Here is a 17045-nt window from a genome sequence, read left to right as displayed (position 1 = left end):
ATTTATGTACCTAGTTTTGAACTGAAGAGACAAAGTGCACAAGAGCATTCTTGCAGGAACGTCTGGTAAGAATCCAACGTATTGACTCCTTGAAAGCAAATCCTGTTCTACAAGTAGGTTATTCAATCTGATGACCATTAGTCGCCCTAGAAATTTACCCAAATTTGCCAGCAGAATGATCGGCCTGTACGATCTAACCTCTGCAGAAGACTTATCCGGCTTTCTGATCAACTTAACTACAGCGACCTTCCAAATTTCCGGTAAAGCTTCTTTCTGAAGGCATCTGTTGAATAAGTTTAGAAGAACATAAGGTTTTAATTTCACCACTCTGATAATAAAAATATTTTCTAAAAGATCTAGTCCTGGGCACTTCTGAACATTAACTTTATGCGAGAAAGCGTGCAGTTCATCCAACGTAAAAGGTTCGGTTCATTGTCTGATCGGATTTTAGAATGAACAGCTAAGTCTGAGGTACGGTTATCCAACGGAAAAAGGGCATCTAAGATTGCATTTGCAGAATCATGCCAGTTTAGTGTTTACACGGAGTCCGCCTCAATTGAGCCAAATATGTTAAAATCGAAGGCCTTTCCTCTAACAACGTTGTAGAGAAGACCCCAAGGGTTAGCATTTCCAGAGGTGTGAACGAAATTCATCCACGCTTCACGCTTTTGAGAGGCAATGTCCTTCATGTAGCTTTTCCTGAACCAAAGTCTCTATGCCTTTGGTTATACCTACGGGGTCGATGAACTTGCTTTCTTAACTGGGATAATTCCTCCGTCCACCATGAACACGTCTTCTGATTAACTCCCTTTTTCCTAGAAGACTTATATGACGCTTTTATTATAGCATTTTGAATATAGTTCACATGATGAGAAATAGGTGAGGTTTCAAAAGAAGTAAGTTTCTGTTCGTCAAGGTCCACAAGAATGGAAGAGTCGAAAGCATTCCAGTTAATATTTCTGATGGAAAATCTTATTAATTCTGGCTGTGAGAAATTGTATGAAGATGGAATGGCAGAATCAGGGGAAAGCACATAAGAGATGACTCTATGGTCACTGGTGCACCAGTCCATATACACAGTCCAGTTAGCAAGCCGCAAATCGAAGTGAGAGTTTGTCATCGTTATATCTACACTATATTCTCCTGCATAAGTTGAAAGAGTATGAGGGTGATTAGGCTTGTGGTGAATTGAAAAACAACGATTAATTATGAATTCCTCCAAGATAAGGCCACGTGTATCTGTAGAAGAGCTGTTCCAAAAGTTTGATTTTGCGTTGTCGTCCGATGAGATCAATATATTACTATTCGGTCCCAAAGTATTTATCACAGTCTCAAGGTAAGCAAGAGAGAGCGTGATCAACTCCTTCGATGGAGGGCAGTAGAGAGAAATTAAGTAAAAATTCATTAAGGAGTGAGTGACAAGAACGCAGGTAGAGAACTGAGTGCAAAATCCATGAAGAACCGTGTCGTCTAAAGAGTCATTAAGAATTAATATACAAGATTTAGGATTCTGGTCGTATTATTCTCGTTTTTAACGAGAATAATAACCTAGGATTTTAAACTGTGTAACTCAGGATTTTAAACAGTGAAACCAAGGATTTTAAACTGTGGTCCAGACTGGATGCGTGCAAAATAAGGCTCCTGTATAGTGATAATGTCAATAAAATTTGTCTCGGCAGAAAGCCTAAGCGGGCAGCGATCACAGGCAGTCATCGCTGCCCGTTTATCTGCATAATCCTCAGACGACCAGTCTCCCTCACAGACGAACCCGGCGTAGAACCGTAGAGAAGTTGTTTACATCATGTACAGAGTGATGAGCCAAATTACTCATAAGCGGTCCTTATTCTTGCGGCTTCTAATGCTCTTTTATATTCAGGACATTCACTGCCCCTTACAGAATGGCTGTATTCCCGTTTACGTCACTTGCAGTGTACGCAGCAAGCCGCCTCTTCCTTATGAGGGCACTCAGAGAAAACGTGACCACTGCGAGCACTGTGGCCGCACCAAGGGGATTCGTGGGAACAAAATTGTGTGGTGTACCCATATCCTAAGCATAGATAACCTTCGTTATAATTGTAAACCGACGAAGTTTGTGAGAACTCCAAGATAAGAAAATCGTTTCTTGTGACAGAAGGCGTTTGTACATTCTTGGCGAGAAGTTTATTACCCAATTCACAAGTGACGACGATCTTGCACGGGTAGTAAATCTGAGAGCAATTTTCTGTTTACATTCCTCTAAGAAAAATCCATTGTCACTCAAGTTTTTCACATGAAGATTTTTCGATTATTCTTCTTTAGTTAAATCCTTTGGAACGTCGTAAAGAAGCAAAGATGGGTTTCCCATGCGTGGGTGTCCGAGAGAGACGCCAGCCGAAGTAAGAGACTCAGAAGCAGATAAATTTTCTAAGTCTTTCTTGGTAGCAGTTTCTATAATAAATCCTTTATTTCGTATCATGCGTAAGGACTTAATTTTAACAGTCTTAAGGTCAGACTTGAGGTCTTAGTAACAAGATTTTTAACTTCGCCACTTGTTTTGCACCCACTGGTGTCTGAAGCCCGAAGAATAAGAATATTATCAGTTTTAATTGTCGGTTGTCCAGTGTTTTGTACCGAGATTCGAACAGTGTCTGCATGTGATCTAGGGAAAAGGAGAAGCAGGCAGTGCCTCAGAATGATTAGGTTCCGAACATATGGCAGCTCTGGCTCCCTTATCACGTCATTACCGCCTGCCGAACCTCCTGACTGTGTTGTTATTAATGAAAACGGAACAGAGATTGCTTGTAATGGTTCCAACATAAAAACTATTATGCCTGAAAGCCCGATTGTATCTCACAGCACAGTAACTTACTTTGAGCATAATAGAAGAAAAGTGCAGTTGGGGTGGGGAGGGTGTGTAAAGTGTGTTTAGGGTCTAACGGCACCAGGTGTTCCCCCCCATCTCCGTGTAGTCTACATTGTCTGTGTTACAGAACACTGTAAAGGCCAGAGATTTAAGTGTATGGATATTGTTGGATTTAGTGTCGTGTACCGTTGTTTATCTGGCCATTTAGCCGCTGGACCCCCTACTGAGGCCCAACGTTGCGTTCCGCTGCTGAGTCCACTGAGTGTTCATTACAACAAAAAACCGAAGTATGCATGCCTAAAAATTAGCGGACCTTTAGCAGACTCTTATATCCAGATTCCGGCCACCATAAGCTCTCTGGCAATATGTAATTCGTGTATAATCATTCCAGGTTTACTTTGACATTTGAATATTTTAGCGGAGCACAGAATTCCATAACTCACTGTTCATCGCCACCTAGCGGACCGTAAGGAGCACGTCAAATGGATCCAAATTAGCGGGTCTCGACTACCCAAGTTGTCTGTCAAATGGAACCCCCGAGCAGTGAAAGTCAGTTTCTCGGATGAGAAGAAATTCAACCTCTGATGGGAGACAAACGATTCACCATAGACGTGGTGAAGAATATCATCCAGATTGTATGGTGTCTACAGTGAAATTCCCTACCAGCCAAATGATATGGGGGTGCATTTCGTATCGCTGAGTAGGTCACCTGCAGTTTATAAAAGATTCCGTAAATGTCAATGGATATATTGGAAGGCAAATTGCTGCCAACCATTAGAGACCATTTCAACCTGCCAAGGAGCAGTGTCGTCCTGAAAGATGCAGTTACTTGGCAGGTTGAAATGGTCTCTAATGGTTGGCAGCAATTTGCATTCCTTCCAATACATGCCAAGTAACTTCATCTTTCAGGACGACATTGCTCCTTGTCATCGGGAAAAAAGTGTAAGTAGGCACTTCTGTAGTTACTTTAGCGTCATTTCTGCATTAGAGGTTCGACAGTAATGTGTTTACATTTGTTACAGGTGAAAAAATGGTTGGAAGAACGGTCCATTACAACTCTTAGCAGACCAGGAAACAGCCCGAACCTGAATCCTATAGAGAACTGTTAGCATCGTGTGGTATCTGCAGTTGCCAGAAAGAACCAAAGACCGTTCTTGAACTTCGGGAAGCCATAATTCATGTTTGGAACAACGAAATATCAGTTGATTATCTTCAGAAATTGATCTTGTCAATGTCTCGACATTGACAAGGACAATGCTGTCATCAGGGCTGTTCAGCTAAATATTAGTTTGTACCTGGTGAACTTTTTCATTTAGTTTTCCATTTAAAATGATAAACTGAAGCAAATTGAGGGGTTTTGATAACATTTCAGTCGTAATTGTCGTGTTTACCAAAACTGTTGTATAAAGGTAGCAAATGCTCATTTTGGAATATTTTGAGAGCACCTGTCAAATATTATTTAGTTTTGCCTTAACTATTAATAAATATCTTTTATTTATATTTTTTATTTGTGATGCTAGTCATTCATGTAACATACCATCGCGAAAAAGGGTTAGAAATGTGATGTTAGAAATTAATTCCTAGGTGATGCACTTTCTTTGAACACTAGTGTATACTTTGATATGACCGTGACATTTACCTATAGTACGATCGGCCTTTAGTTTCATGCGAGGGCATGTTTTTTCTCCCGGAAACTTGATTTTTCATCCAGAAATCAGCAATTCCATCACAGAATACAGAAAGACGCAATTTACAGACACAATAGCCTTAGTCGTGCGGTGCTAAACGCACATACACCCTTGCGGTGCTTAACGCACATACACCCTTGCGGTGCATAGCCAATACTATTTCTAATTTAGTTCAATATTATGAGCAGTTTTTTTGAACAGTTTAATCTTATGATAACTTTGTGCTCTTCACGATTTTCATAGTAAACGTTATTTCATTATTATGCTAAACATTCCTTCTCAGTGCAGTATGTCAATATAATAAAAAACAAAAATGAACCTAACTAGAGTAACGGGACAAGTTAACATACTTAAATTATAATAAAGTTATGTTAAGTGCATTTAACAGAACTGATTCATGCCATCGAACTAATGATATAACTAACTAACAATACATCAGGTTGTAATATAGTAATACTGTATATGAAGGATTAGATTTTATTATTGTGTGAAGCTATGTGTGTGTGTTGTAGATTCAATAATTTCGTATTTACGGGCAGAATAATAACCGGTAGCCCTTAGGACTAGAGATTATTCTGCCAGTAAGAAATTATTAAGAATGTGTTGAGCCTCCTTTAGCCTTCAAAATAGCCGGAACTCGTCTAGGCATGGATTGAACAAGATGCTGAACACGTTGTGCAGGAATGGAGTACCATGAAGACATGAGTATGTCACGCAGTTCCTTGAGATTTGACGGAGGTGCAGGCCTGCAGCGAATAGCCCTTTCCAGCTCATCCCAAAGATGTTTAATATGATTGAGATCCGCAGACGTAGCGGGCCACTACAGCAAATAAAATTCATTGTCATGTTCCTAGAACCATTCCATATTGATTCGGGCTTTGTGCAACTGCGCATTATTCTGCTGGAAGTAACCGTCTGACTGAGGGTAAACTGTCAACATGAACGGATGCACTTGGTCAGCAATGATGTATAGGTAAGATGTGGCATTCATACGTGAATCTATGGGTATCAATGGACCCAACGTGTACCAAGGAAACATTCCCCACACCATAACACTGCCCGTACCACCTTGCACAGTAGTCGTCAGACATGACGGGGATCCAGGGATTCATATTGTTTTCGCCAAATTCTGAGCCTTCCATCAACATGATGCACCAGGAACTTCGACTCGTCAGACCAAGCAACCGTTTTCCAATCCTCGATAGTCCAGTGCTGGTTCTTCATTGATAACAAAGGTACGCGATGTGGCTGTCGGCATTTGTAGCCCATTCGCGACAAAGTGCGACTAGTGGTCCGTTACGATATTTTGTTCTGCGAATCACGGTTGTATTCTGACGTGATGTGTGACATCGTGTTTGTTTGCTTGCACAATTCTAGCCATCCTCCTCTGACCTTTCTCATCAACAAGCGATTTTCTTCTACAGGAGTGCCGTTGAGAGGATGTTTTCTGTTCGTTGAACCATTCTCGATAATACACCCTTGAACCTGTGATGCATGAAAAGTTCAGGAGAACTGCATGTTTAAGAGATGCTTTGTCCAGCACGTCTTGCACCTACTACCATGCCACGTTCGAAGTTCGTTAGATCAATCCTTTTCCCCATTCTTGCTATGGTTTGTACGCTTAACTGATACTAGAAAGGTTGTTCTGCTGCATTTATATCCCCAACTGTGGTCATGTAACTTCCAACGTTGTGAGACAAACCATTTGTGTGCACAGCAGAGGTGTACCTAATAAAGTGGTAGAACAGTGTATTTCTAAGTATGAGCTACAATCATATCCTGCGTATACTGGCAGAGAGTAATCACAAATGGACAGCTTCTGCTAATTATTATTAGAATGCACTGAACAGTAAAGTAAAGTACTATTCAGCATATCCTTTTAGTAATTAATTGGCAGTAAGTTTATGAATTTCGTAATTAGAAGCAATATATGAAGAATGGGAAAAGAAGTGCGCGACTATTAATAGCAAATTGCAGTATGACTGATGACTTTTGACGTTATGATGAATATCATGGAGAGATCCAATCTTCCTTACATTTCGAGGGTTCAGCTCTAAAACGGTGTTCGCAGGCCGGCCGCTAATTAGTACACCGGACCGAAACTATTGTTAACTCTTTAGGAGGCTTCCGGGTCAGCTAGTGCATAATCTTACTACCTCTAATCTGCCAGATAGTGATTGAAGGGAGTTCAAGTAGAGTGTTTGCGAAGGGCATTGTCGAGGCCAATTTATGTCATGGAACTGGGTATATTCTTACCATGTGTACGCCCTATCCAAAAATTTCATTAATTCATACAGTGGGGGACTCCCCACTTTTTCTTACTATTGAATACACAATGAATTTTCAAGCTAATAGAGTAAGCATATCTGCGAAAAGATGTAAACCTCCCAAACACTTCCTAGTTCATTTCACAAATATACGTGGTCTCAATTCTAATCTCAACGATGTCCATTTCCACTTGCAGACTGCCAAACCCCATGTACTTTTTCTGACAGAATCTCAATTATCGGTTGATTCAACTACTGCTCATCTCAGTTGCCCACATTATTCGCTGTATGATTCCTTTCGCCTCAAAGGTGGTACTTGTGCATATGTCCGTTCCGATATTCCCTGTAAGATACTAAGTATTTAGAGTCTCCTCTTTTCGATCTTCTCTGGCTTAAAATCTCTATACCTCATTGTGTCAAATTCATCTGTTGTCTCTACCGTTCTCCCACCTCCATCAATCACTTGGAACTCTTTGACTTCCTCTCTTTGCAATTTGACTTTCTCCAGTCCAACTTTCCAAACAGAGAGTTAATTTTTCTTGGTGATTTTAAGGTTCACAACTCCAGCTGACTTCCGTTTACTAGTCACACCGATCCAGCTGGTCGAGATGCTGAGGCTTTTGCAATTACTAATGATCTTGCACAGATTGTTCATTTACCTACAAGAATACCGGACAGTCCTAACCATACAACCAACACGCTTGATCTTTTTCTCACAAACAACCCTTCTAAGTACACGGTCGAAGTGAGTGGTCAATTAGGCATCTCAGATCACAACTTGGTAATTGTTTCTTCTCCAATGGAGCCTTTATCTCATGACTATTCCAAACCTCGTGTTGTTGGGCATTACAAGAATGCAAACTGGGATGACCTGCGAGATTTCTCTTCTTCTTTTCCTTGGTCGGATTACTGTTTCAAAACTTCTGATGTCAAACATTGCTCAGATTGTGTCAGCGAAATTATTCTTGTAAGAATGGAATCCTTTATTCCCCACTCCAATTTAAAATCTCGTCCTTTATCTAAACTTTATCTTGGTTTTTCAATAAATGTGCTAAGGTTGTTCAAGAGAAGAACGTTGCGTATCTTAAATGGCTTGTTTCCAATTCTTCAATTTTATTTTCTGCCTACACCAGAGCTCGTAACAACTGTAAAGCAGTTATTAATCAGACTGAACTAGATTTTGAACAGGCTAAGAGTAGAAAATTTGCTTCTTGACCTAATGGTAGCCGGGCATTCTGGTCATTTTTCAAAGCTATTAACCCATCTCTGCTCCTACCTCTGTCAAAACCAAATGGTTCTGTTGTCACTTCAGCCTACGATAAAGCTGACCTACTAGCATCCCATTTTTCTTCCAACTCACGTATTAGAAGAATTCTTTATTGCATACAAGAGGCAGATGCCGTACACAATACCCTTCACGGCTACAAGCCAGGGGTTAAAATAAATTTTCTGTTTATACTCCGGCACGACAACCAGATCAGTATAGTTTACAATAAAACGTCAATTTAAATATTTATCGTATTTAGTAGTCACGGGCTTGAACGATGGCCCACTCAAGGAACGCGTGCTATTCACTCTCGCTCCTGACTAATCAACTACGTCAGGTCTAATTATCTTGGTAAAACACCTTCCACCATTCCCAACACGCTCCATTCAATACCTCCTGTGCTCTTCGGTCAAAAGGATGTCAGAAGGATTTTGACGAATCTTGATGCTAAGAAAGAGGTGGTAGATGACTCTCATCGACCGGTGCAATACCACCACTTTGCTTATTGGAGGCTTGAAGTGGTGAAACCCATGTTTAGTCTCTAGAGCAAAGTTTCCGGCATTCCCCCCATACTTCTCTTTCAACCCATGCACGGTACTAAGTACTATAGGTTTTGACACCTTTCGTGTTTGGGGTTTCCATAAGAAAAAAAAAAAAAAAAAAAGCTCTAATACTGATGGTATTTCTCCATTTGTCCTCAAAACATGTGCTCCTGAACTTACTCCTGTTCTTTGCCGCCTTTTTTCACTTTCTTATTCCAAAGGTGTTTTTCCTTCTGCCTGGGAATTTGCTCATATCCAGCCAGTTCCTAAACAGAGTGAGAAATCCCTCCCATCCAGTTATCGTCCCATTGCAATTACTTCTAATCTTTCTAAAGTAATGGAGAAATCAATTAACCACCAACTCTTAAACTACCTCGAAACCTTCCTTCTGATCAACAATCGCCAGTTTTGGATTCCGTCAGTGTCGATTCACTGATGATATTCTGGCTTATGACCTACTAGCATCCCATTTATGGAAAAATTCAATGGAAGAGTTCGGTAAAACCAAAGCAGTTGCTCTTGGCATCTCAAAGGTTTTCGATCGTGTTTGGCATAATGGCCTTCTAAACAAACTTCCATCTTATGGTTTGCCAACTGTTTTTTTTTTTGTAATTGGCTATCCATTTTTCTCTCTGATCGCTCACTGCCGGTGATGGTAAATGGCTCTGTCTTCTAACTTCTCCACTAATGCTGGTGTCCCCAAGGTTTAATTCTTTCCCCCACTCTTTTCCTCTTGTATATTAATGATCTTCTTCCATTGACTGTAAATCCTATCCATAGTTTTGCCGATGAAAGCACATTGCATTCCACTTTCCATTTTGAGAAAACTCGCCCTGCTCAATGAGCTTAAACTTCTCGAATATCTGCTACCAATTCGTTAAATGCCGATCTCCAGGTAATTCTCCAGTGGGGCAAAGACAATTTAGTTGATTTAAATCCTTCTAAATCTGTTAAAACTCAGTCTTGTCTTATATCTCGCAGAAAGGATTCTTTTGCTCCTATGCTTACCTTTGGTGACACTCCGATTTCTAGGCAAAATGATATATCTCTTTTGGGGATTACCCTGACTTCTAATCTCTCTTGGCATAAGCACATTACAAATATTTCTTCCTCTGCATCTAAAAAACTTGGTTTTCTCTTTCGCTCTCGACGTTACTTTTCTTCCAAACAGCTGTTCACTCTGTAGAAATCGCAAATCCGTCCCCCTACCATGGAATATTGTTCCCACATCTGGGGTGGTCCCCCAAAACCTCTCTCTCAGGCTTCTTGATTCCATTCAGATGATGGCAGTTAGGTTAATTAATGACTCCTCTCTAACAGAGTCCCTCCACTCGCTGTGTCATAGTTGTACTGTTTCTGTTGCATGCCTTTTCTACAGATACTTCCATGGGCACTGTTCTTCTGAATTGTCTTCTATAATTCCCGCTCTCTCTTTCAAAACAGTCCGAACACGTTCCGCAGCCAGCCAACATCCATTTACTGTCCAACTTCATACACACAGAACCAACTTTTTATCTTCCTCGTTTATTCATTCAGCTGTTCCGTTTTCTGGAACAACCTTCCTTCATACATATTTCCTGAAAATTAGTCTACAGAAGTTCAAGCCTAATGTCAACAAATATCTTCTTTTGTCTTCTTAACCTCCAACCCAAGCACGGTACTTAGTACTATAGGTTCTAATTCCTTTCGTTTTTCGGGTTTTCATAAAAAAAAAAAAAAAGTGGGCTTCAAGCGATCAGCTGAATCGTGGAAGGTCTTTAGAGACTCGAGAAAACAGCTTTGAAAGACTGGACGAAGTACTATGAAGGACTTTTAAAAGAAGATCGTGAAAAGTTCAAGACGGTGGAGTATTTCGGTGCGAAGACTCGGGTTTAAATGTTTCTGTTAGGGAAGTGGAACTCTTAATAAAGGAGGTAAGGAGGAATGGCAAATCACCTGGAACTGGAGGAGTTTATATGGAACTTCTGAAATGTGGACGCTTTGATAAAAAAATTGTTAAATGGTGTATACTGAGAGGAGAAGAAATACCGAAAGAAATAACAACAGGGTAATATTATATCAATTTATAAGAAGGACGATCGGAAAAGCTGTTCAAATTACAGAGGAATATTAGTGAACCCGCTGTTAAAGGTTCTTGGAAATGGATAAGGAACCATTTAGAAAACCCGAATCGAGGTGTCAGAAGAACAAAGTGGTTTGTCAGCCGGTAGGTATAGACCATATCTCAACAGTACGACAGATCCTTGAAAAACGCCAATCGAAATGAAAAGAAATCTTTATGATTTTCATTAATCTTGAAAACGCATATGAAAGTGTTCCAAGAAAACTCTTATGGGAAGCACCGAAAGAGCCAAATATTGGTGGACAATTTATTAACATTATTAAGACAATTTACAGGAATAATAGCTGCAGAAGTGGGATCAGCTATATCCCCCGAATTCCACACTTCAAAAGGCTCATTACAAGGCTGTTGCATGCCACCAACATTTTTCAAAATTTATATCGAAATCTGCCTAAGATCCTGGTCAAAAAAATGCAATAAAATGATGGGATTGCCGATCAATAAGATCGTCTATATTCACAATTTACTTTTTGCAGATGATCAGGTGGTGACAGTACAAGACTTAAAAGATGCAGACTAGACTATGCATGTCGTAAATTGTTTGAGGAATATAAACGAAGGGGTCTAAAAATCAATTTTAGCAAGACTGAAATGTTTTCTTCAGGATCAGGACACATTCTAAATATTGAAGGTTTTAAAATCAAACAATTCGATTAATTCGAATATTTGGGATCAATCTTACAAAGTGAGGGATCATACCAAGCAGAGATCAATAAGAGAATTGCAGACGGCAGAAAGGCTATCGGCATGTTAAATTCTGTTCTATGACGCAGAAATATTCTAAATAAAACAAAGAAACTTATATTTCAAACGATTGTACAAAGTCTTTTATTGTATGGAGCGGAAACCTTGACGTTGAATAAGCGAAGGAAAATCAAATTGCTCTCCACAGAAATGGATTTTATGTTATGTACAGCAAGAACTTCTAGAAGAGACAGAAAAAGGAATGAAGACATAAGAAAGAAAATGGAAGTGAAAAAGAATATTATTGACACTATCAAAGAAAAGTGTTTAACGTGGTATGGACATGTAAAACGAATGCAAGAAACCAAATATCCAAAGGCTATCCTGGAATGGATACCTTCTGGAAGAAGGAGAAGAGGAAGACCTAGGAGGACATGGATGGATGGAGTACGGTAGTGCCCGAGGTTTAACTGACAAAGACACCTTGAACCGCACTTTATGGCGGGAAAAAATTCCTACCAAAAAATAACTTGTAGGCTGAAGAAACCCATTGTAAATGGAAACACTCCTCTTGAAGAAGAAGTTTATTAATTTTATTAACTTCAATAAATATAATTTTTTTTCTATGCTTTCTCTTCGCATTTAGATTAGAGCACCCTTACTTTTTCCCCTTGCAACCAGTCTATTTCTTTTGCTCCTTCGGAAGTTTAACATTTGCTAGGCTCAAGAATCCACAACACGCATAGCCTTACACAATCATAAAATCTAATACTCTCTCTCTCTCTCTCTCATAACAAAATAAATCGTAAAGCATAGGACACTGCAAAATAACAAAAATAAATATTATTGCATTTATTACTAAAGTTAAAAGTTTCAAAAAATGGCCCCTACATGTCGAATAACGACAATAATTCTGAACGCTTTAATAAATTTAAAAAGAGAACTAATCCAAACAAAAATGTAAAATTTCGCTCTCCGACTGCACACAGAATACAAAATTAAATAAATGTATTTTATCAGTGGAAGAAAAATAGTGTAAGTGAGGAACCTATGTACTTAAGAAAGAAGCAACGTTACTCACCTGTACTTACCACAGCTGTTACTGTGAAATAAGCAGTTAAAAGCAATATCGCTCCATTGACTGACTGCATTCCGAGATCGAAGCGTTTTACCTCTCGGTAGATAAGTATCCTTCAGTCAAAGCCTCTTCTGTTTTATTACGCAGATTTTTTCCCTTCCTTTTATAAATTTTTCTCCTCTTTCAGGGAAGATTATTTAGTGTGGGCGACTGAGTTCATGTAACAAATATTTAATGGCAGGTAGTTAAATAGGGGAAGACGCATCACTCATGCGTTCGGACGCCAAATGTATGCAACTGTTAAAGAATAAGTCTCTCGCTATTGGCCAGAATTTCTGATCGTTGAGCCGCCCAAATGACGTCAACAGCGAGAGGCTACTTAAATTTAGATGAAAAGGAATAAACTATTCTTCTTCTTATTATTATTATTTTTGTACTTTTCACTAGTATAACCTTTTTTAACCATTATCAATCAGTACAAATGGGGGCAACCAGAAAACAATAAGACCTAATGTAAAAAAAATAGATATGGTCTATGGTTGCAGAGAAGAGCACCGAGATTGGTGAGGGGAATAGAAGAATACTTTTACCAAGAAAGGCTTCAGTTCTGCAAATTGCAGTGTCTGGAGACTAGGCACCTGCGAGGAGATCTGATTGCGGTTTTTAAAGCCTTTCATGGCAAGCTCAACGTTGATGGCATTCTTCCTCTTGTTGAGAATACACACAATGAGGGAGCAGAAATTCAAATTGAGGAAGAATGATTGCAGGATAGATGTGCGGAAGTTTGCTTTCAGCCAATGGGCTGTTGATTGTTGGAATAAACTTCCATCTGTTGTTTCGTAAGTGAGTAATTTGAATAAATTCAAGAAAGAATTAAATAAATTCTTAGAGGAGATGGAGGGTGATGTGGGTATTTTTTTTTTTTTCTTTTTTGTTTTGGCTGATGTTCTATAAGCCCGCTTTCTTGCATTATTTACCACTATACTAATAATAATTACTGACTACTAATACTAATAGTAATCAGTACTGGCACAAGCTTTCATGGCGCCAAAAGTTTCAATTGCGCCCTTCAATATCGATTAGTGATATAGAAATACATTTTTTGCTACAAAAATTATATAGAAGTAGTCAGATAAAGTTTTTTGTTATATTTTCTCTCTGTTTATAAACGTGGTTAATTTTTATTTCTGTTACCCAGAATGGATTCATTTCTTATTTCAATAATTTAAAGAGGGAAAATTAATACATATGCCAGTTATGAATAAAAAAATTACGGAATGAATGCAAATATGAGGTTGCAGATTACAGGAAAAAAAAATAAAAACTATAATTAATTTTGCATAAAATTATGCAGAAAACAATGTGGGCACAAATATGTTACGAAGAATAATATTATCAGCTTCGATTTTAAATTATATAGCCAGATCAGATATAACCGATAAAATACAAACTTGCTAGTGTTGGCCGTTTGGTATTTAAATATTATAAAGTACAGTAGAACCCGAATAAGAAATTTTCCAAGAACTTCTTACGAGAGAAAACTCCTTAGAAGGGAAAATGACTTTAAGGGTATGAAATATTAACTACACAAATAAAAATGAAAAGGTACATAAGTTAAAGATCATTTTTAAGTACTATTTCAGAATTTATAAATATTTTACTCTCTGTCTATGGGAAACATTTTTAAACTGAGGATTCCTAATTGCTTAACATTCTGTTCATTAAACTCATTACCAAGTACAATCAAACGAGAACGTCTTTTCGTTTTCAAAATATCTTCACTTTCTGAACTTTCTTCTGCAACATCTAGATTTCGAGTATCCTCTGCTTTCTTTAAAACATCGGTAATCTGGGTTTGTTCGCTTTTGATTGATAGATCTTTGTAAATTTCATGGAATGGAGCCAATCATTTTTGAGGCTCCCTTTTGAACTTTTTGCTCCTTTTAGTCGAAAGATCTGCATTAAAAAAATAAGATCCTAATTTCTCGGCTAAGTTTATGCCTTTCCGCATGCTTTATAGTGTAAAATTTAGAAAGTCAGAATTTTCATTTGCGCTATCATCCTCCGAATTGATTTGGTTTACCTCCGATGCCATTTCCACCAAATCCGCTTCGCCAGCTTTTTTTCTACCAGTAATTCTTGAATGTCTTCCTAGTCATATCATCAAAATCACCCCCTACTACCGAATTAGCAAGTTCTGCTATCGCATCCATGGTTCATTCAGAAATATGGTCGAACCGACCATATTTACTGAATGAACCATGAAACGCATTGATTTAACGCATTGATTTAACGCTTAAAACGCATTTAACACATAAAACGCATTGACGTTTTATGTGTTAAATTCTTTTGAGCGCTAAAGTCCGATACAGTCCACGACTGAAAAATATTTCTATGCAATAATTCGGAATCAATTTTTTCCGAAATCCATTGTAACAATTTTCTGATGCAGTGAATTTTAAAGGTAGATATAATGCCTTGATCTAATGGCTGAATTAAAGCAGTTGTATTAGGTGATAGGAACGTTAAGAATGTTTAGATGACTTAAATATTTTGGATGGCCTGGCTCGTTATCCAATCCTAATAAAACTTTGAAACCTAGATTTTTCCGCTTTAAACAGTTTTCCACGGCTGGTATAAAACAATTTAGAAACCATTCTTTAATTAAATAAATCGGCAGTTACCCAAGCTTATTTATTCGCTTTCCAATATACCGGTAACGCGTTGTTTACAATTTTTCAGTGTACGAGGATTGAGACCCGGGAAGCCTAGTTAGTAAAAGCGCCAGGCTGTACTGCGTAGAGTGTGCGGAGCTCGAGACCGGCTGTCGGTAGTCGTGGATTTCCTCATCAGTAACTTGAGTTAGTCAGCCTCAAGGCTAGCTGCTATTAGCAAGTCAAATCCAATTTATTTATTTCGAATGCATTTCCTGACAAGAAATTCATTCGAAATAAATAAATTGCACGATGATTAAAGGATTTATAAACCAGTATAGGTTTCATCATGTAACCTCCTGATGCGTTACTGCGCATAAGTAACGTTACCCGATGTTTTGATGCCTTAAAACCTGGTGCAGTTTTCTCTTTCTTTGAAATTAACGTTCTGTTAGGCATTCTTTTTTCCACCAAAGACCTGTGTCATCGGCATTGCAAACTTGATGTGGTGTTTATCCGTGCTCTTCAATAATTTTTTGAAATTCCTCTGCATGATTCTTTGTAGCTTCATTATCAGCCGATGCACTTTCCTTGAATTCTTATGTTATGTAATGAGAAGCGGTTTTTAAATCGCTCAAACCAAACTTTACTGTCAAAAAACTCGGGGTAACAGAAGATTATCCACTTTTTTAAATGGTTATAAATTTTAGTACTTTTTGTTTAATTACATTGCCGTCTAATGGGATCCGTTTTTTACTGCTATCGTCAATCCAAATACTGAGTGCTTTTTCCATTTTCTCAATTATTGTTACTCGGAGACGAGCTATCATATTTGCACAATTTTCTTTAATCTCATTTCTTATCAATAAAATGCAGAATCCTTTTGAACCAGTGCAAAATAATTGAGGTTAGAAAAGCAATTATTTCAATTGTAATGCTTGTTTTGGGAAAAAATTTAAAAAACATGCATTTACAGTAAGTGGCCACCAATCTATATTTCATTGCCTGAAAAAGTTGGCAGAAACTGTTATTAGCATTAGTAGAGGAATATTATGCAACACAGCAAGCTTATATATAGCATCATCCAAGGGAAAAAAAAAAAAAAAAACCCTTCCCATTTCACCCATCCTTGTCTACTATCGCACATTCACTCCAAATGCTTGTCTAGTTCTGCTTTGAACTTATTTAGATTGTCGTCCTCCATTATGACAGATGGAAGTTTGTTCCAATTATCAACCACCCGCTGGCTACTAAAGGCAAACGTCTGCACAACTGTGTTTCCTAAATTTGAATTTATGACCTCTCAGGTGATTATTCTGAGCAAGAGGAAGAATCCCATCAGCATTGAGCATGCTCAAACCATTCAAGGCTTTATACACCTGAATTAGATCACCTCGCAGGTGCCTAGTCTCCAGACACTGTAGTTTGCAAAACTTAAGTATCATGTACGAAATAAGATTGTAATAGGTGCATTATGGCCTTAGTAACCCTTGCACCATAAATCCAACAACAAAAAACTTAAGCCTTTCTTCATAAGAGAAACCGTTTGTTCCATTCAATAATCTTGTTGTCCTTCTCTGTACTCGTTCCAGCAGCTCTACATCCTTTATACAAGGGGACAATCACCTCGTTATCCCTACTAGCAAAATTTCTGTATATCATTGACAGTACTCCATGATCTTCTGTGGCAGCCTGTCTGCATTGCTCAGAAAACTTCATAACTAACTGCACAATTAATCCCAGATCTTTTTCATTTTCTACCACCCTAAGTATAGTACCACACTCTGGGGTTATTTCTACCCACATGCAGTACTTTGCATTTGTCAATGTTAAATTTCAGTTGACACTTCTCAGCCCATCTGCCGAAATTTTCTAGATCCTGTTGCAGTAGCACACTGCCA

At 38.5% G+C, this 17045-nt stretch overlaps 1 protein-coding gene across 1 annotated transcript in view; it reads right to left on the bottom strand.

The window, feature by feature from the left end:
* LOC150088292 (uncharacterized) overlaps nucleotides 1–12762 on the bottom strand; it is a 66975-nt gene extending 54213 nt beyond the window's left edge. The window contains exon 1 of the mRNA XM_090370684.1: nucleotides 12494–12762. Within this exon, the coding sequence (XP_090226810.1) occupies nucleotides 12494–12563 (70 nt within the window). The 5' untranslated portion in view covers nucleotides 12564–12762. The remainder of the gene's footprint in view (nucleotides 1–12493) is intronic.
* Nucleotides 12763–17045: the final 4283 nt, after the last annotated feature.

This window comes from Mastigoproctus giganteus, chromosome 3 (assembly GCF_048544385.1).
Source record: "Mastigoproctus giganteus isolate SK-2022 chromosome 3, ASM4854438v1, whole genome shotgun sequence".
NCBI lineage: Eukaryota > Metazoa > Arthropoda > Arachnida > Uropygi > Thelyphonidae > Mastigoproctus > Mastigoproctus giganteus.
This window is presented reverse-complemented; position numbering and strand designations above follow the sequence as displayed.